We start from the raw sequence: 21,743 nt of genomic DNA, 5'->3' as shown, positions 1-21,743 counted from the left end.
ATATTGTCTGCAGTGAAATACAAGTCAAGGTACATTTGTAAATCACTACTTTCTTTTTTTATTTGCATTTTTCATACTGTCCCAACTCTTTCTGATTTAGGGTTGTAGAAACATACCGGACTTAAAATGTCTGGAATAGACCTTTTAAAATTCCAGACATTATCCATTGGAACTCTGTTTGTTGTCATGACTTTCATCATATCACTCTATTTACAGTGTATTTAAAATAATGTTTGATTGTTTTCTTATAGTAATGCTTGCCATTCATATATTTCACCTATGTAAAATACATTCAACTAAAGTGTTGCATGCAGAACGGTTGCAAACAATTTATTTGTGTTGAATTTAAACAATCAAATTAAATTGAATAATGTTCAACTTAATTTGTTTGTTTAAATTCAACACAAATAAATTGTTTACAACCACTTAACGTAAAAAAAATTGAGTAAATCCAAGGAATCATCCTTGAATATTTTTTTTCAGTGCAGGCAGAAAAATCACTTGAAGATAATAATAATAAAGTTTCATTAACATTTTCCAGCAAATTCAGAGAACGTTTCTTTACTTTGACTTGTTTCCAGGTAACATCCATTCACCATTGATGGCCAACAAAAATTTACGGCCCAGAAGCAACAGCAGGAAGGTCACTCTAGCAACAAATCAATGCAATAAGTGCTTTATTGGGGTTCCCGCTTAAAATGGAAGCTCTTTATGAGTAGACACCATTGTTTGACCTCTCTAAAGATGGGAAATGAGATGTAATGGAAGCTACATTTGCCAGCTGGAATTTATTAATATGTCAACATCTCAATGCGTAACTCGTTTCTATTCCACCCGTGCAGGTGCCACTATAAAATACCATTCAGAGGAGTAGAAAGAGACACTTAGGGAGCAGAGTTCTGAGTTAAAGAAGCAGCAGAAATGGCCTCCTCGCAACTCCACCTGACAGCAACTCTTCTCTGTCTGGCCATGATGGCGGGCATCATATGTGGACGATCGCATATGCTCCTGAACTCTGCACTACAGGCGTCTCGCGGCACTTCTGCGGATGAAGAGGTAAGATGATAATACACCGTCTCTTGTTGCGTTTTCACTGTCAAACATGACAAGAATGAATATTGAAGTCAAAGCGATTAGCTCTCCTGTGAACTCCTTTCAAATATTTCCCAAATGATGTTTGACAAGAAAAGTTTCACAGTATTTCCTATAAGGTTTTTTATTCTGGATAAAGTCTGATTTCTTTTATTTTTGGCTAGAATAAAAGCTGTTTTTAATTTTTTACAACCATTTTAAGGTCATTATTTATTATTCAATTTATTTATTATTAATATATAATTAAGCAAATTTGTACATTTTGAAATGGTACCAGGGCGAAGCAGTGGCGCAGTAGGTAGTGCTGTCGTCTCACAGCAAGAAGGTCGCTGGTTCGAGCCTCAGCTCAGTTGGCGTTTCTGTGTGGAGTTTGCATGTTCTCCCTGCGTTCGTGTGGGTTTTCTCTGGGTGCTCCGGTTTCCCCCACAGTCCAAAGACATGCGGTACAGGTGAACTGGGTAGGATAAATTGTCCATGGTGTGTCTGTGAATAGGTGTGTGGATGTTTCCCATAGATGGGTTGCGGCTGGAAGGGCATCCACTGCGTAAAAACTTGTTGGATAAGTTGGCGGTTCATTCCGCTGTGGCGACCCCTGATTAATAAAGGGACTAAGCCGACAAGAAAATGAATGAATGAATGAATGAAAAGGTACCACCTCAGTGAAACTTTTATTTCTGAGATGAAACTTATGGCAGTTAAAGTAACTAATTTCGATTTAAAAAAATTAAAATTGAATAAAATATTAATCTAATATTTTGGGCCGTCTTTTGCGTGTCTGACCTGCCTTTAGACTGGTTTTGGGCTGAAAAAAAGTCAGATATATTTGGCAATGGGGTATATGCCGAAGCGTGCTAATAGGACTTTTAATTTGCCATTAACCTGGGTTAAGCACTTCCGGCGAATTGAATGCCAATGCAAAATCTGGTGCGTTTAAGGTCTGTTTTCTTTAAAAATCAGCGATCTCCACTAGCTGAGTGATATCCGATTTAAAGTGGGTCTCAGATTGTACAAGAAGCACTGCATTAAATTACATTTCCCCCGCCATGTCCTTATAATATGAGCATTTATTTTACCCCAGTATATTCAATGGAGCTTCTGCGTTAGCCTGCCGATTCTGACGGGCGCGTGCGAGTAAACAGCTTTTTGTCTCGTTTTACGCTTGAGCAACTAAATAAATGCTAAAGTTTATTTAACTTAATGTATTTTAATGACATTACAACATCGATGCTGTATAAGGAACTGTATAAAATGATAAAAAGTTCACAATAACAGCTCACCGGACGTGCATCAGCATGGGAACAGCACTAGCTTGGCATATACCCTATACTGCCTGCAGTCACTATTTTTAATTGTCTTTGGTGATTGGCTAAAGTGGAATAATCAGTTCTGCGATTCCGGTCCAGTCAAATCGCACATACAAAACAATCTCAAGACGCAAAATCGTTACACGCAACGATTGAGAGACTGACTGCTTCTCAAAGATGAGAAGATGGCGTATGTTTACTGTATGATGACTGAAATGGCCTTAAACAATCACTTAATGACTACAGAGTTTTACGTTTTCACACACACACACACACATGCACAAATTGCATGTAAACACATCAACCTTTCACAGCGTCATACTCACTACTCATGAATACTGTTAAAAGTGCTACTTTTTACTCATATTTTGACTAACATTTACAACTTTTTTTTTACTTTACCTGCTCTGCATTGTTTTGGGTAAGTAATGGTACATTTACTTGAGTGTGATTTTTCAGTACTCCGTTCACAACATAGGACATTTTTACAGTACAGTTCAGTAAAAACAACAGTGAAAGAACTGATCGCTTATGTTTTCTCAAACTTCACATTTTGATTGCCTATTTGTCCATCTAAAGTCATAATTAAGTCTTTTTTTTATCTTCTTACCTGAATCTCTGCTTTATTTCCCGCAGATACCAGAGAGATACTCGCTTTCTGAGCTGGAGTGGCTGCTCAGTAACTCGGATCCGGCAGTTTTCCAGCCTGACAGCTCATCTCTGGGATCGCTACACAGTGGACTGGAGCTTATGAGAAGAGATACTAAAGAAGAGAGGAAGACCGGCTGCAAAAACTACTTCTGGAAATCCAGAACGGCATGCTAAAACTCGAAGTTACCAACATGCTGGCCATCATTTAGTCTTTCCTTTTCCTGAATCCAACACTCGTCATTTGCTGTCTTTTGAGTAATTTTAGACATTATCTGTGAAGAGTTTTCCACAGTCTCAGTATTATTTTGCTCTGAAGCATTGATTGCTTGCAATAAACTGAATACAGCATAAAAAAAGTCAGCGTGTGTTATTTTATGTGCTGCTGGGCTTATTTAAACCCAAAGGTCAAATTCCCTGACTTTCACAGACTACAAAGTTGAATTTCCATGAACTATAATGAATAGTAAAACAGACAGCTCTTGCTGCTCCAGAATTTAGCGATTATGCTAATGCTAAATGTGATGCAAAGTTTCGCACATAATTTAGAGAAGCTTGCCATTTTTTGATGTCTCTTGATCTTTTCTTTTCAACTTTTGATGTTTAAAGAAGTTAATTTTATTGACATTTTATGGTTTCAAACTACTAAAATATCAATAAAAGTCACTTTGTCAAACTGTAGACTTGAATTTTGGACATTAATAGTCGAAGGAGCAGAGATCACCCTTCATAGTGCGTGTGATTTTGTCTAACATGATGCGATCCTGGATTAGCATCTATGCCATTTTTGTTCAAAAATGTAATCCTTACCTAATCCCCACCCCTGAACCCAATCCTAACTATAACTATAACATTAATAATTGTAAATTATTCCCAAAATCAGATTCAATTAAACTCATGTTTATTTATATAGCGCTTTTCACAATGTAGATCGTGTCAAAGCAGCTTAACATAGTTCTAGTAAAGTCCAGATTTCAAAGTTGAAGTTTAGTTTAGTTCATATCTGTGTGGTTTAAGTTTCAAGCCAGTGGTAACTATCATGTAGAAGTGCATAACCCTAACTGTAAACCTAAACTTAACATACACTGGAAACTTATCCCTAGTTCTGATTGGCTGACTGGATTTCAAGATCAGCATATACGTTAATTCAAAAACAGGTCCAACTTTGTGAAATCATACTAACCCACACGATAATGTGACAATGCAAAGGTCACATAATGCAATGTGTAACTGTAAATAAACATAAAAAATGTATGAATGAATTAAATTTATTAATGATTTTAATATTATTATTAATATGGAACCTCTCAATTAATGGATTTTAAACAGTGCAGCCAGGAGACTTCATTTTCCTGACACATCATCTGGACATATATATATATATATATATATATATATATATATATATATATATATATATATATATATATATATATATATATATATATAAAACACGAGTAGCAGTGCGATGTGGCTGTATATTGGCACTGGTAGGTGGCGTGCATTGACACGAGGCCACTGGCCGAAGGCCTTAGGGTGCTTTCACACCTACACTTTTGTTTCGGAACCTGTCTTGTTTGTCCAGTTAGCGCGGTTGGTTTGGCATATGTGAAACCACCAATCGCGCTCAGATCCACGCCAAAACAATCGCTCCGAGATCGCTTGAATGAGGTGAAACGAACCCTGGAGCGGATCGATTGTAGTGAGAAAGCAAACGATCCGAGCCCGGTTATATCAGTGTTTTATGAATATGTCATATGCATACGGCTTTATGAAGAGAGAATTATGAGTAGGGCGGGAGGTCATTCAACAGACATCCCAAGCCTTCCGGAAGTTAGGGTAGTCTCCCGCAAATGCACGGAAACTCCTGGATGGCCGCAAACGAGTGATAATCTCCCAGTAATCACGCGTCTCCCTCCCGGTCCTCAAACACGTTGGGCACCCCCCGAGTTCCAGGCTGGTTTCCAGCCATTTCCGGCCTGGTTTTAGCTGGACAGGCTGGGAGATGACAAGCTAAAACCAGCTTGATCAGCCTAGCCAGGCTGGGAGCCCAGCCAAAACCAGAACGGTCAAGCTTGTTTTAGATGGTTTTAGCTGGTCACTTTCCAGCATGACCAGCTAAGACCAGGCTGGAAATGGCTGGATACCAGCCTGGAAGTGGCCAAAACCCTTCTAAAACCAAGCTGGTCAACCACCTAAAACCAACCAACCAGCCTAGGCTGGTTTAAGCTGGATTTTTAAGCAGGGCAGTGACGATATACAGCCATATAGCACTACTAAGAGTGTGATATTGCGTTTAAACAACAGTTTGACAGCATAATTGTGTATATAAAAAAGGAAATCAAACACAGAGAGTCTAGAAACCCTTTTGCATTAGGAACTACTTTCTTCCGCCGCTTATTCACATCTGCAGTTCACCATCAGAACAGCAGAAGCCGTCACAAAACAGGTGATTTTACAGACATTTTAAGATTATAAGGCTGAACGGCAGTCTACAGAGATATCTCCCAACAGTATTACAGTCTACATGTACTGCAGTATTGCTCTGTTGCAATCGGTAGATCACAATAATTACTCGAAAAAAGCAGCACAATCAATGGCAAATTGCTGTTGTGTTTGCTATAAGGAAAAACGCTAAACACATGCGAGCATTTCTTCTTTCTTTCTTACAACACAACACACTTTCCTGATATGTGAAGTCTAAAGATATGCGCTGAAGGTGAATTGGGTAAGCTAAATTGTCCGTAGTGTATGTGTGTGAATGCGTGTATAGGTGTTTCCCAGTCATGGGTTGCAGCTGGAAGAGTATCTACTGTGTAAAAAACATATGCTGGATAAGCTGGCAGTTCATTCCGCTGTGGCAACCCCACATTAATGAATATACTAAGCCGAAAAGAAATGAATGAATACATATAAATAACAGTAAATAACGATAGCAAGTTAGGCATAGACTGTACTTTTATTGTGAAAATATGCTCCGCCCCTTACTTCCGTTCAGTGGCTGCTGGTGTTAAACTGCTGCTGAGAGGTTGGTTCTGGATATCCCAATACTGATCATTTTCCTCCCAAAGCCCACTGGAGTTTTTAAGTTTTTTATTATGTGGCTTAAAAAAGGGCAGAACATACTAGTCGTCAACAAGACTTTTATTTTACAACTGCGTTAAACCGGAAAAACGTCCTTGCTTCGTTCCACAACAAACATGGAAGTTTAAACGCACATCATCAAGATTGCGTGTTTAAATATATATTAAAACCTTGCGTCACTGTTAGTACAGTGTCGACAACATGGGAGGTGGTGACCTTGTAAGTATTTTTAGTCTATAGTGCTGTTGCTAATGTTAACCATTGTGGTTTAGCTGAAGTTAGCTTGTTTATGTCACGTACCAGTGTCAATAATTGACCGTAATTGAAAATAAACGTTTATCAATAACTTGTAATTATTATCATTTATTAAAAAATATCTACTCACAGCGTATGGATACTAATTAACCATGGTTTTATTATTGTGAAATTGTTTCAGCCATGCTATTTTTGATATTGATTTGGATTAACAGTTTAAATATTAATACATTGGTAAATAATGGTTATAACCAACTTAAACTCTAAACTATAATTTAGAAAAACAATGGTTAATATGTACTGACTATGGTATTTCGGTTTTATTTGGTTAGTAAAACCATGGGATCATGTCTTTTGTTTTTGTTTTTTGAGTATTATTAATATCTTTCCTACTTAAATCTCTATTACTATTTTCGTTTCTACCAAACCTACCAAAAACATGGTCAATGTGTTTTTACTGTGGTTTTAATACATTAACCACAGGCCGTGGCCAACCTTTTTGCAGTTATACGCCTCATTTTCTATTTAATTATGAGATTTAAATACTGCATTTATATGATGCTAAAACTACATGCTGCTTCTCTGGACTTTTTTAAGAAACTTCTCAAGACTCATTTTTTTATCGTTGCTTTTAATTTAGGTTGAGTATTTTTGTCAATTTAATCATTCAATTTTATTGTTCATATTTTATTGTCTTACAGTGGTGTTTTTACAGTTTTTTTTATTGTTCTGCTTTGTTACTGTTTGCCTTGTAGTGCTTAATGTCTGAGAAAAGCGCACTATAAATAAAATGTATTATTATTATTATTATTATTATTGCATTTTAGTGACATATTAAGCACTATTTTTTAGCTGAGTTAGCTTGTCAGATGGTCATTATAACCACACTTTTTGATATACCAAAAATATTCTCCAAAGATTAAAAATCTTATTTATTTATTTATTCATTTTCTTGTCGGCTTAGTCCCTTTATTAATCCGCGATCGCCACAGCGGAATGAACCACCAACTTATCCAGCATGTTTTTACGCAGCGAATGACCTTTCAGCCGCAACCCATCTCTGGAGAACATCCACAAACACACTCATACACTACTGCCAATTTAGCCTTCCCAATTCACCTGTATCGCATAGCTTTGGACTGTGGGGGAAATCGGAGCACCCAGAGGAAACCCATGCGAATGCAGGGAGAACATGCAAACTCCACACATAAACACCAACTGACCCAGCCAATGTTTGAACCAGTGACCTTCGTACTGTGAGGTGACAGCACTACCCACTGCGCCACTGTGTCGCCCAAAATTCATATTTATTACACTATTAGAAAAATAGAAATCTGTTCAAGTTTTAAAGTAAAAACTATAGTCTATTCTCGTTCATTAGGCAATTAACAAACCTGCCAGCACATTCAACTTTCCTCAGTCAGAATTTGGTCATTTGAATAAAAAATTTTTTAAAACATAATAATGATTATGATAATAATAATATAAATTTTTCTTTTTCGGCTTAGTCCCTTTTAAATCTGTGGTCGCCACAGCTTAATGTAGAGCTTCATAATTTTTCTAGCCTCTCTTAAAAAAAAAAAAAAAAAAGTACATTTGAAAATTCATGGATAATAACAATAGCCAAAATTAGCATTAAAATTAATTTTAAAATGGTCCACTTTCGGTGCTAATCTTTCTATTGCTCATTTTTGGTTTCAAGAATAAGGTCTAAGATTTAGAAATAAAAATGACCATCTGTTAAATGCTTTCTCTGTTCAAAAACAATGCAGTAATGAAAGATGACATCTCTTATGTCAGATTGTAAAATGAAAATATTTGTTAGCATTGGCCAAAACTGATTAGCTGAAGTCACACCAAAGCGAAAGCCAACAGAATATTTCGCTTGGTCTTAAGTCCTTTTTTGATGGGTTATTTCCATTATTTACAGCACAGTCAAAATAGGACAAATGAGCTCATGTGTGGGACAAATTTTAGACTTTTGTCAGTGCGGGGTGGGTTTCCGAACCACACAAACCCCTCCTGGCTATGGGCCTGAACCATGGTGTCTTGTTTTATTTGTAGCAAAACCATTGTTTTCATAAGACATCATGTGTTATAGAGGTAAGGTTGGTTATATATTCGCACATTCGTTCATTTTAACAGTCTTATTAAAGTCTAATTATTCTAATTTGTGAATATTTGGTCCAATATCAAATTTAAGTGTGACTTCCAAACAAAAAGCACTATTTAATTGACTGAGCAATGTTGTACTTTAATGGTCAATGGCTGCTAATATGATAATACTTTTGTGAAATTAAATTATTAAGGAAAATGTCAGAATGTGTGAATGTATTCTTATACATGTTTTTTTTTTTTTTTTTAAGTATTATTATTTTCTCTACTTAAATCTCTATTACCGTTTCCACTAATCCTACCAGAACTTGAAGAAAAGCTGGCATCCGCAGACTCTGAAAAACATCGAGCGAGTGTGGAAAGCGGAGCAGAAGCATGAAGCAGAGAGGAAGAAGATCGAGGAGCTGCAGAAGGAGCTGAAAGAGGAGCGGGCCCGAGAAGAGATCACCAGATTTGCGCAAGAGACTGGCGCTGTAAAGTGTGTAACATTCAGACACATCTTACTTGTATAGTATTAATCCCACAACAATGCTTTTCATTTAAGAAATTAAAGGGACAGTTCATCCAAAAATTAACATTTTGGCATTATTTACTCACCAAATGTTTTTGAGTTGTCTTTTTTTGTTCTGTAAATACAAATCAAGGTATGATTAGGAATGTTGGAATCCTCTAAATATTGACATCCGTTGTAAGACAAATGCTATGGTCAATCGGTTTCCAGCATCCAAATATCTTCATTTGTGTTCAACTGAACAAAAAAAGCTCAATCTGTTCTGGAAGTCGAAGGTGAGTAAGTGATGATGACCGCATAAAAAGGTGAATTATCCCTTTAATTTTAATGTACAGTTGAAGTCAGAATTATTAGCCCCCGTTTGAATTTAGTTTTTTTAATATTTCCTAAGTTAGAGAGCAAGGAAATTTTCACAGTATGTCTAATAATATTTTTTCTACTTGAGAAAGTCTTATTTGTTTTATTTTGTCTAGAATAAAAGCAGTTTTTAAAAAAAAAAAAAAAAAACATCTCAAGGACAAAATTATTAGCCCTTTTAATCTATATATTTTTTCGATTGTCTACAGAACAAACCATCGTTATGCAGTAATTGCCTAATTAGCCTAACCTTTCTAGTTACCCTAATTAACCTAGTTAAGCCTTTAAGTGAAGTTTCTGAAAGTAATTTCGAGAGGAGCATGTGATAGGATTGACTACAGCTGATCCTTATCACTAATCACTAACTAGCCAATCGGATCTCTCTAAATTTTATATAAATATCCCCCGCCCCCCCAATCTATTCCTTCTCCCTCCTCCTCAATTCTATGTTTGGGCGACACAATGGCTTAGTGGCTAGCACTGTTGCCCCACAGTAAGGAGGTCGTTGGTTCAAACACTAGCTGAGCCAACCGACACTCTCTGTGCAGAGTTTGCATGTTCTCCCCGTGTTCGCGTGGGTTTTCCCCTGGTGCTCTGGTTTCCTCCCGCACTCAAAAACATGCAACAAAAGTTAAAGTCAGAAGCACTTACTACAAATTAGCACAGTTAGCGGTCTATTCTTGGGAAGTTATCGAGAACTACCTGATCTCATATCCCGCCTAATGCTTATTGATCAGACGGGAGCCTTGGGCTCATCTATCTTTGAGCTCAGGGTTCTCTCCCGGGACAGCATGCCAAACTTGCTTTAATAGTCAAGCATTTTCTAAGTGTGAACTTTTGAAAAGTCACTTTAAGCTGTATAGAAGTGTCTTTGAAAAAATATCTAGTCAAATATTATTTACTGTCATCATGACAAAGATTAAATAAATCAGTTATTAGAAATCATGTTTAGAAATGTGTTGAAAAAATCTTCCCGTTAAACAGAAAGTGGGGGGGAAAATAAACAGGGGGCTAATAATTCTGACTTCAACTTTATGTTAGGGGCTGATGGTATTAGAAAAATATAACATTGCAATTAAAAAAAATAATTATTCTGCAACATATAATCTAATATGAACACAATTTCACTGGATGAGTTTAATAACTATTTGGAAGAAATTTGTATGAACTGGGATTCAAGAATTGATTGGGATGATTCTGTAGGGGAGTATATATGCATGAAATACAATCTACAAGCGTTGATAAATCCAATAACGAAAAAGACACCTTTTGAATAAACACCATTTGATTGTTTTCCAATGAGTCAAACTGTATTTGGGTGTACAGAAATTGAATAATCACATGTTAAATAATACTGCATAGGCTTCGTTTTATAAACAATAGACCCTTTTCACATGATGTCACGCCGTGTCCGGTTTTACTCCACGCGGTGTATCTTTACTTCCGCCTACACAGAACTTTCCACAGAGAACCCACCCAGTCAGCTGTATATTCACTACAGATACGGTTAGAGGGTGACTACGGCTGTTTTCTAACAATAAGAAGGATACATTTTAATTATATTATTATATTAAAATGCAGTATTATTTGATTATGTAATTATTTGTAGCTTATTATTAATTAGGGTAAAAGGTATACAGATATTAAGTTCAATTCAATTCAGCTTTATTTGTATAGCGCTTTTACAATGTAGATTGTGTCAAAGCAGCTTCACATAAATGGTCATAGTAACTGGAACAGTGTAGTTCAGGTTTTAGTGTTTAAGTTCAGTTCAGTTCAGTTTAGCTCAGTTCAGTGTGATTTAATCATTACTGAGAGTTCAAACACTGAAGAGCAAATTCATCGATGCGTAGCTCTACCAATCCTGAACCATGCGAGGCAGAGGCGACAGCGGAGAGGGAAAAAAACTTCACCTGATGGGAGTGAAGAGAAAAAACCTTGAGGGAACCAGACTCAGTTGGGCACGACCATTTTAATTTCTCCGCTGGCCAAAAGTCTTGTGCAGAGCTTCATTCGCCGTGGTTTAGGCTGGAAGATGGCCTCAGCGAAGACTCGTCTGTCCCTGGAGCGTCGCTGGAATCAGACTCATGTTCTCCACTCCCCACGACCATCAGCACAGCAGCAGCTCAGGATATGGCCTGGTCCCGGATATGGAATCCTTGGGATCATCACGTCGCTGGTCTTGGATCCAATCAGTGACTCCGCATAATCTGAGGACCTCGGGATGAGTATCCCCAGGTGAAAATAGAGAATAAAGAGAATAATTAAATCCCCCCAGTAGGTGGCGGCAGGACACTAAAGGTCTTAATTCATTCTAACAGAGAAACTGATAAAAACGTTGATAAATCAGTAAATACTAAATGATGAAACTAATTGCATCTATAAATGAAATACTTACCAGATAATAGTAGAAAATTTAATAAAGACTTTTACTCATGCTGGAACATTCACATAACAAATAATATACATTTATATTTACAGCAGCATCAAAGTAAAAATAAATCCATTATTGAGTAAAAATAAACTGAATTGATAAGGGAAAAGGTTGCAAGCATATCATTTTCTTGATAAACAATAACTCCTTTAATTCCTAACTAATTCCTATTCTTAATAACTTAAAGAATCATTTTCAAACTCAGAAAGCAGTTCAGTATTAAAAGAGAAACGATTGGACACATCTCCAATACTTTAACAGACTTAAAACACAATGTCCAATGTTAATATTTTAAGTTGTACATTTTCCAGAGAAGTCTCCCATTCATTCAAAGGTAAACCGGAACTAAAAATACGCTGACAAAGGGGGAAGTGAATTGACATCATTGTGAAAAGGGTCTTTTTATTCATTCATTCATTCATTCATTCATTCATTCATTTTCTTAGTCCCTTTATTAATCCGGGGTCTATTTAGTCAATATCAATTTGTCAAAGTTACAATTGTATAATTTCTTATGCCTGAACGCTTAAAAACCCTTACATGGTCACAGATCTGCAAAAACATTTGTGAAATGATAAAATATCAAAGTCAAAGTCAGCTTTATTGTCAATTCAGCCACATGTACAAGACATATAGAGAATCGAAATTGCGTTACTCTCAGACCCAAGGTGCTTAACATTAATATAAAAATATATATATAAAAAATAGTAGAGTTTAAGAAAAAGAAAATTTACAGTATATACATTGTACATAAAATGTGGTCTAAAAAATATACATAGGTAATAAAATTTTAAACAATACGGTGACATTAAGGGCATATAGCAAATGAGTGCAAAGTAAACCAGAGTTGTGCAGATAAAAAACAGTATAGTGCAAAAAGAACTTGTAAACATGATAATTGTGATAAAGTGACAGTGTCATATTGGGAGGTAGTATGGTGTGTCTGCATAAAGTGACCAGTGCAGATGAGTGTGTGTGTGTGTTATAATCCAGACTCAACATTGCGTATACTTGCGATGTGACTATTGCGAATGATCACATTGTGATATCGATGCTGCAACGATATATTGTGCAGCCCTAGTATATGTGGTCCTTAGCTCTGTCGTATAATATTATATCATAGTCAGTGCTGTAATAGGAAATTCCTCAATATTTGCAGGAAGAAAGATGACCGTTTGGACTGGATGTACCAGGGTCCATCGGGACAGATCTCTCGGGAGGAATACCTTCTGGGTCGCCCCATTGACAAGCAGATCACCCAGCAGTATGAGGACCAGGAGAGCGGCCCATCCGCTGAGACTGGGCTCCTGCCTGGGTCCATATTTAACCCCTCCAGTGCTGCCTCCACCAATGATATGGCTGCCAAAATCAGAGAAGACCCTCTTTTTGAGATCCGGTAAGTTGGAATTGTGATTTAAGTTTATTTTTTGTTCACCCAAAAATGAAAATCCTACCATCATTTAAGTAGTTTCTTTTTTCTGTTGAACACAAAATAAAAAAAAGATTAAAAAAAGCCGGAAACCTGTAACCATTGACTTCTGTAATATTTGTTGCTGCCTAATGTGCTGTTGGTCAAGCCTTGTCATTTCATTTTCTGACACAGTCATGTTGCTTAAATTATTTGGCTCTTGTCAAAAAAAGTCCTCAGTAATCATAATAACCTGTCAGAAAGGGGTCTATGTATGTGTAACCCCGCCGGTCCTACACCACCCAATCGGCGACCCTCCGTATGGGACTCGGTTGCTCTACCAAGGAGGCTAAAGACCATGGCCTCTTGCGTCTTGTCACACATCTTCCTCTTACGGATGATGGAGGCCACTGTGCTCATTGGAACTTTCAGAGCAGCAGAAATGTTTCTGTAACCTTTCACAGCCTTGTGCCTCGAGACAATCCTGTCTCTGAGGTCATCAGACAATTCCTTTGTCTTCATGCTTGGTTTGTGCTTTGACATGCACTGTCAACCCTGGGACCTTATATAGACAGTTGTATGCCTTTTCTAATCATGTCCAATCAACTGAATTGACTACAGGTGAACTCCAATTAAGCTGCTGAAACATATTAAGAATGATCAGTGGAAACAGAATGTACCTGAGCTCAATTTAAAGCTTCATGGCAAAGTCTATCAATACTTCTGTACATGTGATTTTTCAGGTTCTTTATTTTTAATAAATCTGCAACAATTTCCCTTTTTTCACATTGTCATTATGGGGTATTGTGTGTTAGATTTTGAGGAAATAAATTAATTGAATCCATTTTGTAATAAGGCTGTAACATAAAAAATGTGGGAAAAGTGAAGAGCTATGAATACTTTCCGGAATCCGGATGCATTGTGTGTGTGTGTGTGTGTGTGTGTGTATATATTATATATTTTAGTTAATGTGTGACACAGTAAATGTGTAGGTGCGTGTGTGGGTGTGTGTCTGGTTTGAACCTTTGCTGACTTCTATATATTCTTTCAAAGGCTGATAAAATACATTGTTTTGCCGCAAGTATGATCTCTTATTCATTTACAGCAAACGTGAGGAGGAGAAGAAAAGAGGAGTTCTTACAAATCCTGTCAAAATGAAAGAAATCCAGAAGATGGTGAGTAGTATGATTGCAATATTTGTTCTATTTATACTTTTTTTTGCATAATTTAAACCTTAACTTTATTTCAATTTATTATCACGGATTGGAAAAAAAACTCAAGCAGCGGCATTGTAAATTTAATTGTGGGTAATACAAATTTATTTTAAGTTAAAGAAATTCAGAAGTTTGGCATTCTGGGACGTGTTCTTACACTCCAGTTTATGAAATGAAGGATAATTTATTTAAAATGACGTTACAATTTTTAAACTTGTTTTGTATTGGCTCATTTCCCAGAGATGAGTTGCGGCTGGAAGGGCATCCGCTGCGTAAAAACTTGCTGGATAAGTTGGCGGTTCATTCCGCTGTGGCGACCCCGGATTAATAAAGGGACTAAGCCGACAAGAAAATGAATGAATAAATGTATTGGTTCAGTTTCCAATTTGAGTTCTGTAATTAAATTTGATTAAAATTCTATCAGGAGGAATGTTTGTGTTTTGTTTTGCTTTAATCCATTAATTAAGACGCAGTTTTCAAGGCTTTGATGGTGGAGTTTCAAGCCTGACAGCACCTGTCTGTGTTTGCTTATTCGTTTTTCACCACATAGTTGCGTCAAAATCTGGAAAAGGAGAAAAAGAAGAAAAGGAAAAAGGAAAAGAAAGAGAAAAAAGAGAAGAGGAAGGACAAAGAGCACAGGAGGAGGAGTTCAAGCTCTGAGGACGAGCGCAGGAAGCATAGGTACATATTACATTTAAATAATGGGCTTTATTTTTTGCCATAAATTCTCTTTGCTCCATATTCGAGAGAAGAACTGAATATGAGTTTGTTTTACTGAATATGTGTCTGATTTGCCAGGTCAAGGGAGGAAAAATCAGATGTCACAACCTCTAATGGACATCACAGATCTGGCTATGGACTTCAAGTAAGCGATTTTTATTCTAATTGACATTTTTAATATTAAATTTAATTTCTTTAAGTTTTATAAGGCTTCTGCATTTCACTTCGTGACCTCATTTATAGATTCTAAAGGTAGTTATTGGCTCTGCATAATTAAAAACATTGCAATTTTTTTTTTCAGCCACGCCATTTCCACACCACTGGTTAACAATGACCTTGTAATGTTTATCAAACAATACTTTGTGAACAAAAAATAGTGGACATTTCTTGTCTTTCAGTTACCAGCACACAGGTCCACTCACTCATCAGCGTCCAACCACAAAGATCACCGCTCAAGAGACAGAAGTCGATCCCCGTTGTCTCACAAAGCAGACCGGGACAATCACTCCTCTCGAGAGTCGGAGCGGAAAGCTAAACCCAAAGCCCCCAGCCCACCGAGACACAGAGACCGCTATCAACGGCCACAGTACACCAATTACAGCAAGTATGATATGACCATTTGCAATGTCATGCGATTAGATTGGATTATTAAATGTTTATTATGACATTCCAAGGTATGTTATGTTCGAGATAAAGCACATCTAGGAGGTTGTTATCACAGAATAAAGCCTGACAGCCTTTTAGGCAGCCTGACACAAAGCGGAATAAGACTGAAAGGCTTTATTTTGTGAAAACAACCATCCTGGATGTACTTTATCCCACTTATTACATGAGTACTTGCCACAAAATATGAAAATAAGACACAAAACATTGTTATGAGCTGTAATAGATTATTATTATTTTTATTAAATGCAACCCTGACAGAAACAAGTATGGCTGATGGAAGCTGATGGAGTATACACTAACTTGTGCAAAGACAGACCAGTCAAAAACGCTAATTATTACACTTATTACGTGGCTACGAACTACAAAACGTAAAAATTAGACAAAACATTGTTCTGAGCCTTAAAAGATCAATAATTCTTTAATTAAACGCAACACTGAAACAAGACTGGCTGAGGAAAGGAGATGGAGTATACACTAACTTGCGTATTGTTTAGTTACAAGATGCTGCTAAACAGTCAAAAATGTAAATTACTACGCATATTACACGACTACTTGCTACAAAACGTAAAAATGAGATGCAAAACATTGTTCTGAGCAGTAATAGTTTCTTAAATATTTGGAGGAAAAACTGATAGAAATGAAAACTGCTGAATGGAGCATATGCTAACCTATGTTTTATTCAGTCACAAGATGGCCCCAAACAATCAAAAACGCAAATTATTACACGTATAATACGACTACTTGCCACAAAGTAAAAATTAGATGCAAAATTTTGTTCTGAGCAGTAATAGTTTATTAAATCTTTGGAGGAAAAGCTGACAGAAACGAAAACTGCTGAATGGAGCATACACTAACCTATGTTTTATTCAGTCACAAGATGGCACCAAACAGACAAAAACACAAAATATTACACTTATTACACAGCTATTTGCCACAAAAACTTAAAACTAAGACACGAAACATTGTTCTTAGCTTTAATAGATTATTAATTGTTTAATTAAACGCAACACTGACTGAAACAAGACTGGCTAAGGGAAGCTAATGGAGCGTACAATAACTTGTGCATTGTTCAGTCACAAGATGGCGCCAAACAGTCAAAAAAAGTGAATTGCAACACTTAATACACGACTACTTGCTACAAAACATAAACATTAGACACAAAATGTTGTTCTGAGCAGTAATAGTTTATTAATTCTTTAAAGGAAAAGCTGACTGAAATGAAAACTGCTGAATGGAGCATACGGTAACCTATGTTTTATTCAGTCACAAGATGGCAACAAACTGTCAAAAACGCTAATTATTACACTTAATACACAGCTATTGGCCATAAAAACTTAAAAATTAGACACAAAACATTGTTCTGAGCAGTAATAATTTATTAATACTTTAAAGAAAAAGCTGACAGAAATGAAAACTGCTGAATGGAGCATACATTAACCTATGTTTTTTATTTAATTCCAGGATGGCACCAAACAGTCAAAAACAAAAATTATTGCACTTATTACACAGCTATTTGCTACAAAATGTAAAAATTAGACACAAAACAATGTTCTGAGCTGTGATAGATGATTAATTCTTTAAAGGAAAAGCTGGCAGAAAAGAAGACTGCTGAATGGAGCATACGATAACCTATGTTTTTTATTTAGTTCCAAGATGGCGCCAAACAATCAAAAAACTTAAATTATTACATGTATAAAATGGTTACTTGCCACAAAATGTACAAATGAGATGCAAAACGTTGTTCTGAGCAGTATTAGATGATTAATTCTTTAAAGGAAAAGCTGACTGAAATGAAAACTGCTGAACGGAGCATACCATAACCTATGTTTTATTCAGTCGCAAGATGGCACTAAACAGTCAAAAATGCAAATCATTACATGGCTGCTTGCCACAAAACAAGAATTATACACAAAACATTGTTTTGAGCAGTAATCGATTATTAATTCTTTAAAGGAAAAGCTGACAGAAACCCGTATGAATCTGTATTATTAGCTTCAATGGTTGTTATCCAGACGTCTTTTTCCAAGCTTTACGTTTATTTAGAGCTAGTAATTTATTACAGCTTAGATCAGTGTTTTATGTTGACTAGTTTAGTTTTGTGGTAAATAGTCATGTAATAAATGGGATAACATACCTTCAGGCAGGCTTTATTCTGTGAATACCACCGTCTGGATGTACATTATGCCTTACATCAAATTCAGTCAAACTGTACTAGTGGGACCTATCATTGTTGTTAATAAATAAAACACTTCTGCTTCCCTCAGGCGTCTCTCCGCTGAAGAGTTGGAGAAGAAGAGAAGGGAAATGATGGATTTTGCCCGTGAAAGAGAAGTGGAAAGGGAAAATAATGTGCAGAGATACAAGCGTCAAGAGGAGCAGGAGAAAGCCAGAGATGATGCCAAACAGGACCGTCATGCTGGCTTCATACAGTGAGTGTTTGATTTTCAGAAATCAGAATTTGATTAGCAATAATTTAATTACTGTTAATACACAGTTTTTTTGTTTTGGAAATGATCGTCTAATTCTTGACTGGGCGTCGGGATCATTCTGTAAAAGTTGGTAGTTCATGTGTATTCGCACAGCTTGAGCTTGGCGATATGACAAAAAATCTCCATCTTATATCCTGATAACAATATATATCATGATGTAATAGGATTTCTGTAAATTCAGTCATTTAATTTAATAAGTCATCAGTCCAAGGCGCTCTAAAAGTAAGTGACAAAGATTTAAAGTCTTTATTAACATGGCTATTATTTTAAAAAAGAACCAATATAATAGCTGTTAATAAACACTTCTTCGCTTATTTTTTAAATTGCTTTGGACTGATAATTTTTAGTATATTTATATCAATGACTGTAAAAAATATGGACGACGCGACAGCCTCTTTTCCCATTGAACGCCTTGAGAGCAAAACGCCTGCTTGATGGGCACAAACTGTCGCAAAAGACTGCTGAAATTGGAGCCTTGACATGCGCAGAAGGACTGTCTGATGGAGCCAGAGGAGGAGCCGCAAAAATGAGCGGAGTTGAGCTTCCAACCAAACGCTTTATGTAAAATCAACCACGCCCCCTGAACTTCTCAGCATGCGTTTGCTGTCATATCAACACAAATGGATGTAATAACGTTAACAAATATGAGGGTTTTACATATTCAATCGCGCCAGCTCTGGGCCGCAGCGCATAACCTACTCGCGGCATCGCAGGCTGATTCCGGCTCGCGTGCGGCAGCGCCGGCTTGCTCGGCCGCCGCATCTGGCTCTATTGACTCGGGCTGGAATCGGGCAGTGAGTCCAGGCATCCGGAGTAGGTCCAGCAGAGGTAGTCAGTCTGAGCTCTGAGGGGCAAGTCTCCGGCAGGCGAGAATCTAGCCGGAACTGGCCCGAGTGTATTTTGCTATCTGGGTGGTTAGGCGTGTATCAGCAAACTAATAAAGCCCGAAAAAAGCCCTGAACTTAGCGAATAAACAGTGTTCCACCAGGATCATGTATGTCAAAAACTGTAGTTTACTGCTAAGCTCATTTTGTCATGGTAAAATATCACAGAAATCGAGTAATAACACTTCAGTCTCCTGCCGAAGCTCAGACGCCCTGCTTTGAGAAACTGTCAATCACAGCTGTCAATCACGATGACACGCCCAGCATTAAATTACTGCTAAAAACAAACTGTTTACAAAAATGAAGATCTGCACCTATTTCAGCACAATAACCAGTGCCTTAATCGACCAGAACCATCTTTCGGGACATTTTATTGCAAGTGTAATAATTTTTTTTATTTGGGCTCAAGTCTCCTTCATTAACACGGAGGAGGCGGGCTTTATGACTTGTACTGCAGCCAGCCCCCAGGGGGCGATCTAACGGCCGAGACCTTCACTCAAACGCAGGCTTGCGGCACACTTGATTTATATGAATCGCTTATCCAGAGAGCACCAACATATTAATTACCCCGAAGCACTTTTAGTTACTGAGTTCTTCTAACATTACTGCTGGAAGTGATGTTCTTGTACTGGACAACCGTAAAAGGATTTGTCTGATAATGGCTAGCTGATTGATGAGTTATTATCTGACCTGTCTTTACAGTGAGATGAAGCTGGAGAGCGCTGCCACATCTTCTCTGGAGGACCGCGTGAAGAGGAACATTCACTCCATCCAGAGGACGCCTGCTGCGCTGGAGAAGAACTTCATGAGAAGATGAGAACACCACACCACCCATGCACACCTCCCTCTGTAACTTTTAGGATGTGTTTTATTAAAGGCCGCTGTATTTGTGATCTTTGTGCTTGTAAATGAAATGGCCAGATGACACTTGACCTCCTCAATTTTCTTAAATGACCATCTCCAGGGACTCTCCCATTCATATCCTTTCTCTGGACAACCAACATAGAAATGTATGTATAAAGATGCTTGTTTACCATATGCGGATTAGATATCTTTTTTTTTCTCTCACATTTTTGGATACATTTTTGATGATTTCTGATTTAACCCTTTGAGCTAGCTGGTCATTTTGTATTTTGTTCCCCCACTCTTCCGCACATGTTACATATTTTGGTAATCCTGTAAAATTTAGATGTTGTGTAAAGGGTTAAAAAATTAATTCTGTGAAAAGACATTTTTAAATTGGACGTCGTGTTGCCATGGAAATAAATCTTTTAGTGAACCTCCAGTGTCATGTTTCTTACTACAAAATCAGTTATGCAAATTTGCAAACAAATACTTTTCCAATGCTGACAAATAATATACAGTGCATCCGCAAAGTCTTCATAGCGCTTCACTTTTTCCACATTTCTTTATGTTACAGTCTTGCATTAAATTCATTTATTTCCTCAAACATTCTACACACAATACCCCATAATAACAATGTGAAAAATTAGTTTTTGAAATTGTTACAAATTTATTAAAAATAAAAAACCTGAATAATCACATGTACATCAGTATTCACAGCCTTTGCCCAATACTTTGTTGATGCACCTTTGGCAGCAATTTCAACCTCAAGTCTATTTAAATGTGATGCCACAAGCTTGGCACACCTGTCGTTGGGAATTTTTGCCCATTACTCTTTGCAGTATCCCCAATCTCTATCAGGTTGGATGGGAAGCGATGGTGTACAGCGATTTGATGTTCAATAGGATTTAGGTCTGGGCTCTGGCTGGGCCACTCAAGGTGATTCACTGAGTTGTTGTGAATCTACTCCATTGATATTTCAGCAGTGTGCCTTGGGTCGTTGTCCTGCTGGAAGATGAACCGTCGCCCCAGTCTGAGGTCAAGAGCACTCTGAAGCAGGTTTTCATTCAGGATGTCTCAGGATGGAAGTGCAGGGGAAGAAGCAAAAGCAAATGGAGGATCGGACATTTTCACTTAAACGTCTATGTGTCCATAAATGTGGAGAGACAAAAAAATCTGAGGTATCTTTCAACCTTACAATTGATTATGGCAAGTTAATGTTTACTGCCTTGGGAGTCACTGCCACATCAATGAGTGTTTACTGCAGTGGTGTAAAGGAACTAATTACAAATACTCAAACTGCTGTAATTGAGTCGTTTTTCTCAGGAATTGTAATTTACTAAAGTAGTTTTATCAATTTTTAGGGATGGCTGACGTGAAACTGACGTTTCGACACAGTGTCGAGATCCCGAAGCGCAAGTGTTTCAAAACGCTGCACCGAAGCATGATCCGAAACACCCAGGTCACGTGACTAAAGTGTTTCGAAACACTTGGTCACGTGACTAAAGCGATTCAAAGCATTGATCATTTCAGAGGTGTTTCAAGACCCGGAGAATCTGCATTTGACTGGCATGATCTAATGTATGATTCTGTCTGGTATGGCCTAGTGGACCGTGCGTGTGCACATTGGTACTGTGATTCAAATTTATTTTGGGTTCGAATCCCGACTAGTCCAAATACTCCAAAATCATATTTTAATCATGTTACCATGTTTTATGG

General features: G+C 37.2%; 3 protein-coding genes and 1 long non-coding RNA gene across 4 annotated transcripts in view; 2 read left to right on the top strand and 2 right to left on the bottom strand.

The window, feature by feature from the left end:
• Nucleotides 1-34: 34 nt before the first annotated feature.
• Nucleotides 35-3,139, bottom strand: LOC147846193 (uncharacterized). Its single transcript, XR_015478211.1, has 2 exons — nt 3,007-3,139; nt 35-1,042 (listed from the first exon to the last, which is right to left on the bottom strand). It is a non-coding gene; the product is annotated as an uncharacterized LOC147846193 (long non-coding RNA).
• On the top strand, nt 880-3,395 carry sst2 (somatostatin 2). Its single transcript, NM_131727.2, is given in 2 exon segments — nt 880-1,056; nt 3,033-3,395. Coding segments are annotated over 2 exon segments (324 nt in total). The 5' UTR covers nt 880-921; the 3' UTR covers nt 3,222-3,395.
• A 2,639-nt stretch (nt 3,396-6,034) lies between these two features.
• Nucleotides 6,035-20,460, top strand: cwc25 (CWC25 spliceosome associated protein). Its single transcript, NM_213462.3, is given in 9 exon segments — nt 6,035-6,347; nt 8,804-8,976; nt 12,960-13,196; nt 14,314-14,383; nt 14,973-15,103; nt 15,221-15,287; nt 15,541-15,746; nt 18,073-18,237; nt 19,884-20,460. Coding segments are annotated over 9 exon segments (1,182 nt in total). The 5' UTR covers nt 6,035-6,329; the 3' UTR covers nt 19,999-20,460.
• Nucleotides 9,552-21,743, bottom strand: part of il20rb (interleukin 20 receptor subunit beta) — a 203,216-nt gene continuing 191,024 nt past the window's right edge. The window contains exon 7 of the transcript XR_015477467.1: nt 9,552-9,648. The gene's annotated coding sequence lies outside the window, so the exon portion shown is untranslated. The remainder of the gene's footprint in view (nt 9,649-21,743) is intronic.

This window comes from Danio rerio, chromosome 2, assembly GCF_052040795.2.
Source record: "Danio rerio strain M-AB ecotype USA chromosome 2, GRCz13ab, whole genome shotgun sequence".
In the NCBI taxonomy this organism is placed as follows: Eukaryota; Metazoa; Chordata; class Actinopteri; order Cypriniformes; family Danionidae; genus Danio; species Danio rerio.
Note: the sequence above shows the minus strand (reverse complement) of the source record. Positions and strands in the feature narration are given on the sequence as shown.